The 17,411-nt window shown below is 41.5% G+C and overlaps 1 protein-coding gene across 1 annotated transcript in view; it reads left to right on the top strand.

Moving 5' to 3' along the window:
- Positions 1–252: 252 nt before the first annotated feature.
- The window catches only part of plch2a (phospholipase C, eta 2a), a 103,840-nt gene continuing 86,681 nt past the window's right edge, over positions 253–17,411 (top strand). The window contains exon 1 of the mRNA XM_049581816.1: positions 253–734. Coding sequence (XP_049437773.1) covers positions 542–734 — 193 coding nt within the window. The 5' untranslated portion in view covers positions 253–541. The remainder of the gene's footprint in view (positions 735–17,411) is intronic.

Consider the following 17,411-nt stretch of genomic DNA (forward strand, 5'->3'; position numbering starts at 1 on the left):
AATACACTTCAAAAAAGATGCAAAACAACAACAAAGGGTGTCTTGCTCCTGGGTAGGAGAGGTGGTGGGGCCTTTTGCTTGTCTGTGCACAGGGGCTTATTCTTTTATAATCCGCCCATGACAATGAGCAATGACAGCTTGTGGAACTGAGGTGAGATTCTTTTTTTTTTTTATCAATTATAGGAACAATCAAGAAAACAGAAATCTGCGATTTCCAACCAACCAAAATTCAATGCTGTACTTACGTCCAAACAGCTGATGTTAACTATTTTACAGCGTTTTGTTGTAGATGTCACATTTCCCACATTTCAGTGTGCACCCAAATGCGACACAGGTGTGTGCACGTGCGGGCGCTCTGTGAATAATGAAAGCCAGCAAAATGTCCTCTCGTGATTTTCCGATGTGTTGATATTCATGAACACACTGTAAGACTCCACTATAACATTTCTTATTTTTAATACTTTAATTGTAGTCACAGCAATGAGGATTTCCGCTGTCGTTTCTCGTTTTTTTTAATGAGAGCCCAGAGTGTTGAGCTGTTATGCCACAGATTGCGAGTTTCCACGACTCAGTTCTTCTCTGGTGCATCAATGACAAGTCGTCGAAAATTCATATTTATGCCACCTGGTCCAAGGTGCGAAAACGGCACAGTAAACCCAACTTACTGTTTGAAAACAGCGTGTCAAAATGTCTGCCTGGCAAACACACCAAAAAAGCCAGCCCCCGGAGCCATGGTGAGTTAGCTAACAGCTGTTAGCGTCTTCTCTTCGCTGTCTCCACTCCTCACAGCGTGTCTCCTGACTTGGACTGATATTTACATGCTGCTGCAAATGACCAAACATCTTGTCCTGAATGATCTGTCCTCTGCCACTGATTTTCCTAACTCATTTTCCAAAATGATTCCGTCAGCTTTGTTTCCTTACTTAGTCACTGCGAGTATGAGAGAATATGATGCTATACAACTCCTTTTAGATATTAAAACGATCCTCCGATAAATTAGGTACAGAAATGATCCATCCAGCAGCAGCATCTGTTTCATTCGATTTTAAACATGTGGGTGGCCCACATCCCTCACCTCCTCTCTCACTGTAAGCTCTTATTGTGGATGTTTGAGTTAAGTTAGGTGTTAACGAGCTTTTAAATATGATGAATGTGTAAGAGGTGTTCCCAATTGAAGAGAGCAGCCCAGTGATCCAATTATTGCCTTCAGTTAATGGCTACATAGCAGCCGCGACAAGCAAAGCAAATTAGTGTAATGAACGCAGGGGGCAGAGGATGAGTCTTGTTTGCTGACACAGACGGGGCCCACGCAGCTCTGCTCTGGATCAGTCCACATAATGTTAGGTCAGGCACTTAATTATAGATGACACAGTGAGAAGGAAGGTAGAGCTAGAGGTAACAGTTCTGATGGCAAACCCTGGAAGTTGTTTAAGCTTCAGCAGTTTGTGGTAATGTGAAGAAGTTCAACTCTCAGGAGGTGGCGGAGGTGGCAGGGTGAAATTTGTTAAAAAAAAAAAAAAAAAAGTAATTTTGCTGACTGATTTCGTGACCCCTCTTTATGTATTACATGTGGTTATTGTTGTATCTGCTCGCTCATAGGGCACTCTGTGGTTAAAATGAAAACATACACAAAGGTCTGCATGCTGCCTCTGTAGTTTCTGTTAGTGCAATTTAATAACATATCCACAAGTTACATTAGAGCTGTTGCTCATCTTTAGATTTGAAAACATACAGCAGGGATGCATGATAATATCCGCACATCATTGGTATTGGCTGATATTGGCTTTAAAATGAACTTGTAGAATCGGCCACCATGCTTTTTCATATTTTGCACAACGAATGAAAATTACATACATTGAAAAGCATTCTATTTAATGTCTCCATCTGCTGGTGGACCATCAGGATAAGAGTATGGATGCATAATATGATGTTAACTCCACTACAAAGGACACTTGATGATCATTAAAATTAGGTGAGGAATAAAGTGAAAATTGATAATGGTATTGGTTATCAATCAAATGAGTTGTTACATATCAGCAAATCGGATGTCGGCAAAAAATCTGATATCAAGCATCCCTAACATACACAGACACTATCATTGCTCTGGTCATATGATAGTCACATGATGATCCCAGTGAAATTTAGAGCCCACAGATGGTAAGAAAACATAAATACCTAGCACAAAAGAATAACATAAGGCCAGCAGCTGTCACTACCTTCTATACTGGAGTGCTTGTTTGGATGTCAGTAGGCTTTGGCGGTATTTAGATTTTCATACCTTTATGGAATTTCACTGGGGTATACGGCATATGACGCCGCACACAAATACCCCCCCACTGGCATTATCTAGGTGTGTTAGTCCGACTTTGAGAAATTTGATTTAGGACGACTTCAGTTGGACCAACATAATAATACATTAAAGAAGAAAAAGGCACCTTTCAAAACACCTGAGGTCACCTTACTGAGCATAAAATTGTGTATAGAACATGAGATGTGAATTGGACATACACATATTGTTTGCGACAGGGGATGGCAGAGGGCACATTCAGTGTTAAAGTGCATAAACCAGTTTGAATAGGTGGGTTTTGAGACAGGATCCAAAGGATGTTATGCTGTCAGGCTGTCGAATGTGTGAGGGTAGGGAGTTCCAGGTCATGGGGGCAGTGCAGCTGAAAGCCCTGTCACCCCTGGTGCTGAGACGTGAGGTGGGAATGGTCAGGAGACCAGCAGAGTAAGAGCACAGGGAGTGAGTACACTCCTGGAGAAGATCGGAGAGATAAGTGAGGGCTAGGTTGTGGAGTGCTTTGAAGGAGAGCAGAAGGTTTTGTAGTCAGTCTGGTACTGAACAGGGAGCCAGTGTGGTTGGATGAGAATGGAGCTGATGTAGTCGGATGATTTGGTGCGGGTAATGATCTGGGCTGCAGAGTTTTAAAGATTATTTTTTTGGGCTTTTTGCCTTTAATGTACAGGACAATGTGAAATGGGGGGACAGAGAGAGCCTGTGGCAGGGGGCATCTTGACAGCTGTACTTTTAGATACGGTCCCCCCCTCTATTAAATATGAAAGGAGGCCCCCACAGGCTTGAGCTTTACGCTGCTGACTTGTATAATCAGAACAGACATGTCCTGTGATTTTCAGCCTTCTATGATTACATTTACCCTTTACAGCAGGCACATCCTGACAGCTGAGAATATTACTGTCAGGTATTGTCCCCCCTCTATTAAATATGAAAGGAGGCTGAAAATCACAGGACATGTCTGTTCTGATGATACAAGACAGCGGTCCTGAAATGTGTGTTTCTCTTCTATAATACACATTCTACATCTTGGAGGTGACGTCTTTCCACATAGGGACTTCCTTCGCCTTTCAAACAGGGCAGAGCTCCGTGGGAAACAGTAGGAGAGACACAGCCCGAGGGGGAACTGGGATCTGACACAACACCGGAGTAGTGCTGCACGATTAATCTAATCGCAGTTGCAAATGCTGCGATTTGCGATTTAATGTAAATAAATCTGAACATGTGTGCTGTGAACGTGACTGCCTCTCCTGTAGTGTGTGGAGTTTGTTGACATTACGCCCACAAGCTGTCCTGGTGTGTGCAGCATGTACGGTGGTCAGGTGACCACCCGGTGTGCAGCAGTGACCAGCATAGACACTGAAGAAGAGCATGAGCACGACCATGAACAGGCTGAGTTGGTGACGAAAAAAACACAACGTCTATTATATGGCGATACTTTGGATTCAGGTACGGCGACGTTAAACAGAAAGACGTGCTGTGTAAAAGTTTAAAAGTTAAAGTCGCCACGTTGCGCGGCAACACGACCAGTCTATATCAGCACTTGAGACAGCACAGAGAAAAGTAGAAGGAATGCAAGAGAAAGCCAAGTCGTGTAATGTTAAAGACAAAGAGACAACTGAAAGCCGCCAGAGCCTCATAGAACAACATCCAAGCACAGTTACGCAAACATTTGTAAGTGTCACGGGGAAATCAGGGACTCCATAACAAACTATATAATAACAAATTAAAAATAGAGCAAAATTTTGCTCGCGTTCGGCCCACTTGACATGCTGCTGTGTTGTGCTATGGCCTATTCACGTGCTGGAATTTGTCATTTACGTGACAACGCCTGAATGCGACACGGGCTCGCTCCGCTGTGTGTACAGAGCCATGCTCCGCTGCTGTGCGAGAGCCGTGTTTGACTGTGCTGACAATAACTATGTCAGGTCAGGCCAGTGCCCCCCTAATATAATGTAGGGGAAACACTGAATCACTAAATCAATCCACTCAAATCGCACATTTTTATCAAATCGTGCCACTACACCGGAGGGAGAAGCAGGTCTGTGGAGCTCTGTGCCAGACGAAGACACGAGCGCGTCGCTCCGAACGCGTGCCACTACGGCATCACTTTGGGTTGTGAGCACACATGATGTGACGCAAAAGACGCTACATCTGAACGCCCCCCATGCACACACACGTATGCTTTAACCAAGGCGCAGCCAAAATCACCCAGGCGGCCCGCCTTTTTCTTAGATAGGCAGAGAAAACCCTGAACACATTCATGGACTTAGAGGTCAGTGGTGGACTGGGACAATGATGGGCGGAGTCTGGAGATGTTACAGAGGTGGAAGAAAGCAGTCCGGGTAATGTTGACAGCAGTCTGGCTAATGTTTACATGTGTAACATGTATTTTAAAAGTGTGAGTTTAGTCATATTAACACAATAAATCGATTTTCTCTAATGTCATGTAAACGTACTGAGTGAACTGACTCAGAGATGGTTCTTCAGCGCTGGGTCTATGTAATGTTATTTTACAGTTAATTTGATAGACAAAATTGAAGTCTGGTTGTTCAATAAATTAATTTCAGATTGCACTTTTTTTCTGCTGTTGGACAATTTACATTCCTATTCTTAAATTTTATGTATTTTTTGGTGAGTATGTGAGTAGGCTTACTCTATAATAATTCAATGCGATTACTCTAATATCGAAGTTACTTAAAATATGCATCCCTATTCCTTCTATCTGTCCAGATCTACATAGAAGCTCCTCTGTATTTACATTAGGATGTCCCTAAAATACATAGGACCAGGAAGTTAAAACCACCAGCCCACCTGTATTCACACAAGAGGGAAATAGCATCTACATTTAGACTAAATAAATCCTATGGTCAAAGATAATAATTTCTTGTTTATATTAAACCATTGTGTGTGTGTTTTCATAGGTCCAGCATCTACTTTAACAGTTTTTGGATGTGAGTGTGACTACTATGCATAGTTTGTCAATATTAAATTGAAATAATCCAATCAAGTTGACCTTTAAATTTGCCTTTGTGTGTGCAAGATATGTAACAAAATTATAAGTTAAGAATAGTTGACAATGCAGTCATTGACAAAATCAAAACCATTGGTAAATAATTTGATGTTGTACTCCTGAGCATAACACTCCCACTGGGATATTGAAATTGGATGGGTCTTGTGGTCTTGTTTTTTTCATTTTCAAATTGGCAGGCACATAATTACCTCAACTTGAAATGACAAAGCGGACTTATCAGTTTGAATTATTTCCTGGTTTTAATTGATGAAATTGAAATGGTCTTTCTCATGATTATTTTCATATTAGTCAAATTCCTTACTGTCAAATGTCACCAGAGCCAAAAGCCTGGGAGAATCCAGAATTACTGCAAATTGCACCTCCGCTTCTACATGTTAGAGCGGCACTTAATAGACTGAAATAGGTTACATTTAAAGATGTTTAGTGTTGGCTTCTGTCCAGCAGTGTTGGTATTTTACCAGCCTTCAAGAACTCATAAAAGTCCAGTGTGAGTGCTGGGGACGTGGTGTTTCACTTCACTTGGCATGATGCTGCTTTATGCCTTGGTCAGACTGCAGTCTCATTTCACAGAAATAATACGGTGTCTGTAGAGCAGAAATTCCACTGATTGTGAGTGTGCATGTGTACTCTTGCCTGGTCTCTGCTGCTGCCTTGCATCTTACTTTGGGCTTGACTCCCTTAAAACCAGAGATTAAAAGAGTACTAGAATATTGTCCTTAAAGTACTGTTACTTTGATCTGTCATTATCATTATTTGTCAGTTGTCATGAATATTGAAATGAGCTATAAAGACCAAAACTGTTTTTTGTACCAGGCTGTAAATATGTTTATTTCTGCTGTATATTTGGGCATTTTAACATGGGGGTCCATTGGGTCTGACTTGCTCTTGGAGGCAGCCTCAAGTGGCCATTGGAGCAATTGCAGTTTTTGGCCTTTCTGTGTTGGCTTTATATTTCAGCCCCCAGGTTGCTACTTGGTTGTGAGATTAAAACTGTTTAAATGTTTATCAGTGACAGCATGCTAACAATGTTTTGTATTTTGTGACACAAAGTGGAAGATGGAAACGCATTTTCACATTTAGTTGTAGCTGTCAGAAGGAGACATACACATAACAGCCATGGGCCCTCCTGAATATCCTAAATTGGGATTTGTCAGGTTACAGACCAGGGGCCTCATGTACAAAGACTTGCGTGGATTTCCTACTGAAACATGGCGTACGCTTAAATCCAGAAAATGTCGTACGCACAAAAACATCCAGATGTATGAATCTGTGCATACGCATGAATCCAAGCACATTTCCTTTGTACATCCCAATCAACATGGAATTGAGCGCACATGTTGGAGTACAGGACCCCTCCCTATCCAGTCCCCCATTTAAATATGCAAATCATATTTAAATGAGCCCTGCAAGAAATGTCACACTTTATGCACGGGTTCAGTGACATGAGTACTTTACACACAGAGACAATCAGGGGCTTGTTAGAAAGCTCTGAAGCTGTAGTTTAACCAGCAACAAACAGCAAGTCACTAACTTTAACCACTGACTAGTACAGATGCTGTGAAGACAGGATAATATTTGGGGGCGCACATGTTCAGTGCGCATCATGGGGATTAATATTAGGACAATTAAACAAATAAATTATTTACTCACCAAGAAGCCACCCATCAGGCACAGTGCCAGCTAGTAGTCTGTTCCCAACCATGCTGTTACTCAGAATGTATGAATCGTGCGTTGAACCAGGCCACCTCGCCACAGTGTTGGTTAATTGAAGTTGATGAGAGGCACCGCACATTTCCACGGTCATTTCACTCTTGATACATCTGAACTTTGCTGTGGAAAAGGACGTACGCCATGTTTTTGTGCATACACACCCTTTGTACATGAGGCCCCAGGTACCAGCTCTTGTCAACTTTTTGCTGTGACATCTTCCACATAATGTCAGTTTGCTCCTTTCTGTGTTGAATTAAGTATTTTACTGCAGAATGGATTGGAAGGTCCAAATAATGTTCCTACAGGGAGGCTTATTGTAAACGTTTTAAAGATCATGAAGACATGGGTCTGAACTATCGACTGTATGGGTCTCACAGTATTCAGCTATTTCATTCACCTCCATATGTTGTTGGGAAATGCAGTCACCTCTTGCCATCTGGTGTGTGGAGTTCCAGGTTCAGGGAGTTGTGATGATATCATGGTGAGCCCTCTGTAGATTATCTCCTTTGCGGAGGACACACATGTTCAGCCTATTAGGCTTCAGTCTTCTGAAGGTGTTGCCTACATAGTCTTCAAATGATTCAGCGGTGGTGGACCTTGAATTAGGACACAGCCTACATTGTCTTTTGACAGCTTTATGATTTAAACATCTTAAATGTGTCTGAATTCATCAGTAAATTAGGAGGTGCTTCTAAATAAATAAATATCTAAACAGCAAAACACTATCAAATAATACTGTCATATATCTTAAAAATATAGATATGAATGTATGTGGTTGTGAGAATGATGTGATGAGCTTATGCGAGTGTGTGCTGGTGAATATGTGAGTGTGTGTTGATGCATAATGCTGCTAACTGGATTACTCCAACAAAGTTTTGTTGTATAACACACAATGACAATAAAGGCTCCATCTATCTATCTCAAACAGACTAAGCCATAAATTATAAATGTGAGTGTGTACTGCATCAGTTGCTATAAACTATGGTTGCATATTGTAAGCACTTTCCTTAATTGATCACTGATAACATTAATGATCATTATTAATCAATTAATTATGATTAAAAATAAAAAAAAAACCTTTGCTTATACCAAACAATATCAAATGTGTCCTTTTTGTCATTATCCTTACTATAGACTGAATCATGTTTTTCATGAAAACCCCTCTGTCATGTACATAAAATGAAACAGTGCTCAAATGTTGCCTCAATTGGTTGGTTCTTAGGAACCTAAAAAAAGACCCACTTAAAAATCAGTATCAGTTTAACTGTACGCTATATTCAGAATATTTTCACCATTTTACCTTGCCATCACACAGCCCTTTCTGACGGGGATCTGAAGTTGTTATCTCGGAGCCTCCATTAATACAGCAGTAATTTTTGTTTGCAGAAAAGGCAAGTTGCTGGTTGTCTGCTGCATCTCTTAGTTAGTATGTGAGGTAAAATATTCCAAATATAGCTCACACCTAAACACAGCAGAAATGTGAGATAGCTGTAATCTCTGCTGTTTAAAAAAAAAATCTTGTTTGGACAAATCAAATAAATTGTCAGGTTATGTGTTTTAATTAATGTGTTTTTGAATGACATTTTCTTGCAGTGGACGGTTTTGCAGCTACCTGTGCACATGGCTTTTAATGCTCAGGGCTCATTTTCAGACTCTGTCAGCTTCCTAAGAGAAACTGTTCCATATTCAGTACCTGGCACCTGTTTGTCAGGCAGTGTGAATGCAGGTCCTGAGGTCTGACACTGTTTGACACCCCTCAACATGCTCAGACTGAGTCAGCCTGGAACCTGACCTATTTCGTGCCACAGCTGTACTTATTTTGGAGGTTATGTTGTGATGGAGTTTTAGCAGTCACAGCAAATGTGGTGAAAATATTGAAGGTTTATAAAAAGTGGCATAGTGTAACAGTATTGACATTTTAGCACACGCTGAACTAATCAGAACTGCTGTGTTTGCTCAAGCATGCGTGGATAAAGGATTAGCATGCACACTGAAAGTAAGAATTATAGTTTTCAATCTGTACTGATAATGCAGAGCCCCAGTAAGGCAGCCAGAGATCTACAGTGAGTGAAAAGTATTTGATAAAAGGATTGTTTCATGTGGAGCTCGGCTGGAGCTGTGTGACGTGTGCAGACAGGTGTGGGAATATCTCAGCTCAGTCTGTCCGGAGCCGTCGGAGAAAGGAACCCTCTGACATCAAACAGACTCTTTAATTGGTCCTAGAGCATACAAGAATATAGTCTTTATGAAGGCTCTATCACATCCTATCGTCCTCTGTCTCTGTCTTTTTCTGTGGGTCACTGCATTTCACACCACACATTTAGCAAAGCTCCTAGACTAGGATTACTGCTTACTAGGGATTTAGGCTTTCTGCCCGCCCAACACATGTTACACAGTTACCGTTTGTGTGTTGTGCTTCCATCTCTTTTCTGCTTTCCATCGCTGACAGCCACATCCTCTGTCTCATAAGAAGCCAGCTGATTTTCAGCACTGCTGATTAATGCTAGCAGAGGGAAGAAATAATGAAATGATGGCACCGCATGAAGAGAAATTGTAGCTTTGAAAAAATACTGCTGCATCTTTTTGGTCTTTGAGATGGAAGAATATTGAAGAGATGGCAGTGCAATAAGCACGTTTGCTGGGGTAATAACATCACAAGATTATTGACCAACTGTTGATACCATTCGGAGACTGAGAGGAATTTTTCTGTTGGCTTTTTCCGCGGATTTTGCTTTGAACCTTGGAAGGAAACTTCCAGCAAGTAGTGTGATTGATGAGACTATATGTGAGGTAGAATTATTAGGATATAGAAGGGTATAGAACATTACCCATAAAGAACATTTATTCAGAACTACTTGATGTCTATTTTGCATCCCTAATTTACGCACTCAAGTGAAATTTTGGTGGGAACGTCCCCGCGTTTTTTAGGCAGCATACTTGTAAACTCAATTATTCTAAATGAACACATCCAAGAGGAGCAGCTTTTTCCCCATTGGCCCAGTGTCATCAGCACTGATGTGTTCCACTGCCACGGCCGCCACCGGAGACAAACCTGGACCTCCAGCTAAAGGGGCTTTCTCCTCAGAGGGGGACAAGGACAAACAGAAAGCTTTGGCTGAGTTTAAGAGCCAGCAGCAGGCCCCTCTGTCCCACGTAGTGGAGGAGTTCTTCTGGATAGGCAGCAGCATTGTGGCGTTCTCTAAATGGAGGCTTGGCTACATGGGTAAGCTTTGTCAGATACACTGAGTAGAGATACACAGGTTGGATATCAGAGAGATCAGCTAAAATTCCCTGCAGTGACAATACACACCAAATCCAAGATACAACTCTATACTTCTTTGTGGTCTAATCTGTTGTCTTTTTGTGCAACTGATCAGTAATGGAAACTTACTATACCTGACTGGTAGTGTGTTTGAGGTGAGCGAGGTGAGGTGAGCAGGCTTTCCCATGTTTTAAACCCTGTATACATTCACTAATTTTGGTGGAAAAGTAAAATGTCTAGAGACTACAGAGGTTGTGAAGCCAGTTCTCCTGCCTCAAGTTTTATAAAGAGGCGAGTTCCTTCCCTTTGTGGTGGACCAACACGGTACCTCATTTCGGAAAGCGTGTATGGGGAGAGACAAATATTTTTTTGATCGTGTTTGAATTGTGCAATTACACAAATGATGTTTGTCACTTTAAAAGATCATTTTGCATCAAGAAAGTCGTACTTTTTAGTAAAACTGTTGACATATGACTGCGGAAATCTGTCGTTAGAAAGACTACATAAGTTGCACAGGCTTTGTCACATGTTTCTCTTTTGTTGAATCTACGATGCCTGTGTGGTGTGCACTGGGATGTACAGTGCGTACACATACAATATGTTGCTCGTTCTTTCAATTTCTAGCCCATACAAAGACATGAGTCACTGGATAAAACTTCAGTTAAAATAATGTTTCATTTGTGAATAGCACATATAGCAGAGTTACCTTGCTAGCTAGCTGGTGTAGGTTCACTGAGCGGTTTCACTTAAGAAATAAATGGTATTATGACAAACTGCAACAAATATTATATGATTTAATGCAGAATTTGTACGGGATCAAAAATTGTCTTTTGCTGTTGACTACGAGGGATGGGCATTTTAAGTAACTTCCATATTTGAGTTCTCACACTAAATTATTATTGAGTATTCGAGTACTCAGTGAAAAAAAAAAAAAAATGGAACGTTGTAATAGGAATGTCAGTTACGTGACAAAGGAAAAGTAGTGCAATTTTAAATTCATTTCTTGAACAGCCAAGCTTCAATTTGTCATTCAGATCAATTAAAAGTTAACATGAGAAAAATCAGCCAACACTCTGTCACTGTTACATAGGTTAGACACAGCACTGAGAAACCGCCTCTGAGCCGCTCTCCCCAGAGTCCAATCACTGTCCGCCAAGTAGCACAAGCTAACACAGCTACAGTGACTAACATCTGACACCAAGGAGTCCCAAGAAATATAAAAGTCATGTTCACAATTGGGACAGGCAGCAGCGAGAATCGCTTCGTCAACACAAAGCCAAAACTTATTTCCATCACACAAAGTTATGAGTTTGTAGTGCAAGAAGCAACAGGTGCATTGTCTCGCTCAAGGGCTTCGCAGTAGTACTTGTTAGGGGCAGAGAGTGTTACATTACTGTTCCCATCTCACAAACATGAAAGTGGCTGTGTGTATTTGTACACTGGTCCCCTGTAAGTCTTCATTAGATTGCTGCTTTAACGTCAGCAACATGGCCATCTGCACCATGGAAAAACCTGTGTGTGTGTGTGTGTGTGTGTGTGTGTGTGTATAACATATGGCCCCCAGACAATCCCTCTGGGCTTAACCTGGTGCCCTGACAGTAGCTGACTCTGCCTGCTTGACCCATATTGCGACAGTGGCAGCAGGACAGCAGCCACCCAGGTTACCCTGCCACGTCACTGAGGTGACACCCACCTATCTTACCTGGCCTCAGTCTACACACAGCTGTGTTTTGGTTAGGAACTGCTACCTTAGTTGTCACCTGTTGTCTGCCTCCTGCTTTAACCCCATTAACTAACCAGAGCAGCTGTGATCTCCAGCAGGACTGCTAATGCGTGTTAAAAACTGGAGTGTTGATGTAGGTCGTCCCATCATGTAACAACCACATCCTCGTAGGAAGCTGTTTAGGAGATGCAGAGGCATGGAATTGACTAGCGTTGGTGATAATTACTGTGGTTGAGAAAAGGTACATTTCTCACAATATATATGTATATATGTAAATATCGATCTACATTTGTGAATATTTTCCCTTTGACTTCTCATTTAGGACATGGATGTGTGAATAATGTGTGAGTGAAAATGTCAACACACAAGTTCACATTTTTTTCTGAAAGTTCTCGATTGTGAACATTTTATCCAAGTGAGAATTTAAACTTATGAGTTCAGTTTTCTTTGACAAGTTTCTATTGTATTGTACACTCTGCACACTGTGTGCGCTCATAAATCAAGCTCGCAGATAGGATCAGAGCTTATTTTCAGCTATTTGAACATCCTGTTAACATTCAGCGTTCCTTCACAATGGGCGTCTTCTCCACATCCATGCACGCTTTAAATCTGGTGTTGTAACCATGACAACGAGCCCAGACCCCCAGTAGTAAAGAGTGAACTGCCTTTCTGTGTCTTGTGCTCCACTTTAGTCTCTCTCTCCGTCTCTACAATGTGTGCTGCTGTTTTGTCTTTGTTCTGTTTGAAAACCAATATGTAAGCAACATCGGATTGCTTTATATTTTCTCTGCTATTAAACTATACACCAGTTCATCCCTCTATCTTTGTCCCTGTCCGTATCATCTGTGTTATTTTTACTCATGTGTCCTCTTATGGTTTTGTTTTCGTTATTTATTTTTGATTGGATTTTTATGTCCCTATTTCCTTTTTTCCCCTCATTTGTTCTCCAGGTTGATCTGCCTAAATAATTTGCACTCGATAACTAATGGCTCCTCCACACTATACAACTTTAAACATCATCAGATTGCTATACTGATCACAGTAGATCACTGTCTGTCTTATTAATGGGTATCTTGAAGTTGTGGTTTTGCAGATTGCACGAGTGATCTGAGACAGGTGGTCACATGTAACAAGACAGTTAGGGGACAAGTCTGTCTGCTCTCCAAACTGCATTAAACACACGAGAAGCAGGACCATGTGAGAGCCAGGAGTTCTTTCCACCCAAAACGGTTGTGTGCAAGAGGCTAGTGATCCAAGTTGCTTGTGTGCTTAGTTGAAGAAAAAATCCATAGAAGTGAGTGTGGTGTTATGACTCCTCTCCGTAATTATTTCCCTCACCTTGTATCTTGCGCTCTTATTGGGTTTGTTAGTATCTGTTGTCATTGCTGTTCAAAAGTTGTCCAAAAATTCACTCATAGTAAATAGTTGCTCACAGGAGCAAACGCCACTTTGGGGCTTTTGTGGGCAATCTCCAAAAACAAGTGGAAAATTAGCGCTGAAATTGTGTTGTGTAAACTGGCTGTTACAGATAAATTTACATTGTGAATTAGTAACTAAAAGGTGTTTCTTGTGTTGTTGTTCTTGCCACCAGTACGTGGAAATGACATCAGTTTTTTATGCCTCTGCACCTGCAATAGCAATGGCAAAAGGCAATATGTTTTCGGGTTGTACATCCGTTCCATCCATGTAACCACGATATCTCAAGAGAATTTTTTCAATATTACTTTTTGACAGTTATAGGTAAAAGGACATGCTCACTTTGACCTTGTTTGTCTCATTCTTGTGAATGTGATATCTCAAGAGCACCTTGTGGGGATTTCTTCAAATTTGGGACAAACCTTTGCTTGGACTCAATGATGAACTGATTTGATTTTCGAGGTCAAAGGTCAAGGTCACTGTGACTGTGCAAATGTCTTATTTGTTTTACTTTTGATCATGTGAATTTTCCAGTAGGATGCAGGGTTAAACAGTTTGGCAGTGTTGTCACATAGTCAGAAATAGGAAGCACTGCTCTTAGCAAGGCGTCTTCTGTGTTGATTATTAATCTTATAAGTGTTTAGCGAATGCCAGCCTCTGTTATGTGTTGAACAGTTGGTCTGTTACAAAAGAAACAAGTACATTTGGCTTTAATCACAAAACACCCTCACCCTTATTTCAAATGACAAAGACATTTGTGTGCAGTGTGAATTTCCTCAGAACTGGATAAACTGAGCTGGGAAAAAAATTACTGCAGGAGATGGTGCAGCAGCTCCATTGATGGAATTTTGTGAAATGCAGCAGCAGGTAATTCTTTTTCTTATTTTTTTTTTTAATGAATGGTGAAATGGCAGTGATTATTTGTGACCTACAAATGGTTCAGTAGCAGTAGCAGTAACAGTAACAGCCAAAAGCTTGCTGACATTATTACATGAAGTGGTCCCTCACTCTCTCTATCACAAATTGGGAACACAGTATGGTGCCTGATTTGTCGTTCATGGGGTTGTTGAATGAATTTGGTGTATGTCTCCCAGAAGGCAGTCTCAGTTCTCAGGTGGAGCCTTTTGATGCTCTGTCAGCACAAACAGATTTTATATTTGCTTTCTTGTTGGGTTGAGTTGCAGTTGGGCTCTGGAGTGTTTTTAGATGTGATCGTTAAGGGTTCATCTTGCTCAAACACTCTTCTGTTAGCTTTATACTGTATAAAAGTTTGTGTATTGCTGTAGCAACCTACTGTATGCCATGTGAAATTGTTGTTTCCACAGTCTTCCCGATTGTAGTTGCAAGTGACACGCATACCATCCATTTTTGCACTACTTTAAGTGTATGCCTACATACAGACATGGAAGACACACAGTTCTAAATGTTATCTTGTTTAATTGCTTGCTGCAATTGCTGCATGGCTTGCACAAAGGACAGACTGGTGAATTATGCAGTGGTAAGATATCAGGTGAGGGTGGTGAACTTTCAGGCGCTGAACCAATCCTTTCTCTCTCCCCAACATAGCCGGAGCTCCATCAGTAGCAACGGACACAACTTTCTTCACATCTATCCCTTTTTCATTCAGCATTTCCAGTATTGTGTTATAAATGTCTTCCCCCCTTGTTTGTCCACAGAGGTTTACCGTGCCCAGTACATCTTCAACTAACTCCTTCTTTGGCTCATCATAATACCTCACAAACACCATCAACTGAGCATTTACAGTGGTGTCAGTGGACTCATCCACAGCAAAGGAAATGCCAGTATTTCAGTACGCCTGGTTGCTGTGGAATCTGAGAGGGGGATTTGCTTGACTTTAGCTGTCATTTCCTCTTTTTGTTTGCCTTCAAACATGGCGTCCATCACTCCAGTCATACATTCTTTTATTATTTCTGCATCAGAGAATGGCTTCTTGTGCTTACCCAAGACCCATGCAACTCTGAGTGAGCACTCTGTTGCTGTTTGTTGTTGTGTCATAGATGTAACAAGAATCCTGCTTGTAGCTTGATATGACGATTTTAGTGCATTTATTTTTGTTACTTACTTCTGAAATTCGAGGAAAGATCTCTTCAAAACTCCTATGTTTTGTCTCATAATGCCATTTCAAATTGGAAATCTTCACCAGAGCTACGGTCTCCTTGCATATTAGGCACATTGGTCTTGTGCTGGTTGGAGGGCGAATGAATGCAAATTGTTCAGTCCATTCATCCTTGAATTGCCGATCTTCACTGTCCACCTTTCTTTTCTTGTCGAATTTGGAACATGCCATTTTCATTCAATTTAGCGTACCGCTTCAAAAGCGAAAGTAAAGAAGTGCCGTTTTCGCTAACAACCTATCAGTACATAGTTGGCACGGAGGTGATAGCCCATTTACACGTGCTGACCAAACCAAAACACACACAATGAAGGAGTCACGTGTTCAGGTCCTCTAATAGGCTGCTCGCGGAGTAGAGTGTGTCAGCTCAGCCTGAGCACCAACTGTAAACACACAGTACCAAACCATTGAACTGTTGACTAATTGATTACACCGGCCTTTATTATCCAGACTTAATCATCCTCCATAGGCTAGGACTAACCTTTCTAATGGGTCAAATGCATTTCTTGCACCACTTACTGCCAACTCGGTGCTGGTGTGTGATTTTAGTTGTGTATGTGATATATTAAATCTGCCTGAGTATTATTTCATGGCTTGCTTTGACATTGACATCGCATTGGTTGATTGATCTGCACTGTGAAGCTGGGCTACAGTGCCTGATCGCTCAAGTACTCAAGTACTTGGACATCGAGAGCATATAGGCTGTACCTCCTCCGTGGGTTAAACCCACAAACCATACGGCGTAAGCTCTGCTTGGTAAAGTACAGTAGAGAGCTATTTCAGAGATTTTGTTGACTTCCCAAGGGGGTTTCCACACACAGCCAGCTACATCACAAGAGCAAAAACATTCTCGTTTTAGTCGACTGACAGGGGAGTTTGAGCAGAATGTGGTCTCTTTCTCTGCCTCCTCATTCGTGAGTAAATTGTGTTCAAGGCAACCACAAAGTGTGTTCCACGCTGAAACAATGGGTTTGGTTGCAACTCGATTAGCCTCTTGCTGCAATGGTGATATCAAACTGGTGCGTGCAACATAACACAGCAAAAAAGGGACTTGTTACTACCCTGCTGTTTTGTTTTCAGCTCCATATTAGTCTAGGGAATTGGATATCCTGGCACTTTCCTTTTAATGTCAGTAAAGTGAACACTCATAGTGGGATGACAGTGGAGCTCTCTGGCTTCATGGTGAGCTCTGGCTGCGAGGGCAGCTGATGTAAATGTTGGCCAGGAGAATGCGATGGCTGTTAGAGAGAGTGCTGTTCATCTTTGACAGGAGGAGGAGGATGAACCACTTGTGTCAGGAGGTATGTTTTCAGCAGTGTGCTGTCCTGACCTGAGAGCCTGCAGAGTCTGGATGCTCTCATTCCAACCAAACTTTGACAGCAGCTCATTTCATGGATTACTGCCCACTCTCTGGCTGAAGGAGTGCTGATCCTTAACTCTGCCATCGGCATCAGGCACTGCAGTCAGCCAGCAGCTGCAGAAATAACTCTGGTCTTAAAATCAATAAAAAGCTGGTCCACAGCCATGTTGCATTTATGTTGCATCAAAGAGTCCAAGCTGTAAAATCATTCAAGGGTCAGTTGGTTTTGGATAATTAGTCCCTTCACTCAAATAGCTATGATAATTTGTTTGTGATGTGTTTTTGTATTGCCTCATATACAAATTCACTGAAGGATTTGGCAATGCATTTGTAATTTACAGTTATGATTTGGTGCTACAATATTAATAGCAGGACATAGTATCTATACAGTGCAGGTCCCTTGTAGGACTAGGTATCTAAAGATGGGAATCGAGAAGCGGTTCCAGTTGAGAATGGATAGTTACTTGGAATTGGAA

The sequence above is a fragment of the Epinephelus fuscoguttatus genome, linkage group LG7 (genome assembly GCF_011397635.1).
Source record: "Epinephelus fuscoguttatus linkage group LG7, E.fuscoguttatus.final_Chr_v1".
Taxonomy (NCBI): Eukaryota; Metazoa; Chordata; class Actinopteri; order Perciformes; family Serranidae; genus Epinephelus; species Epinephelus fuscoguttatus.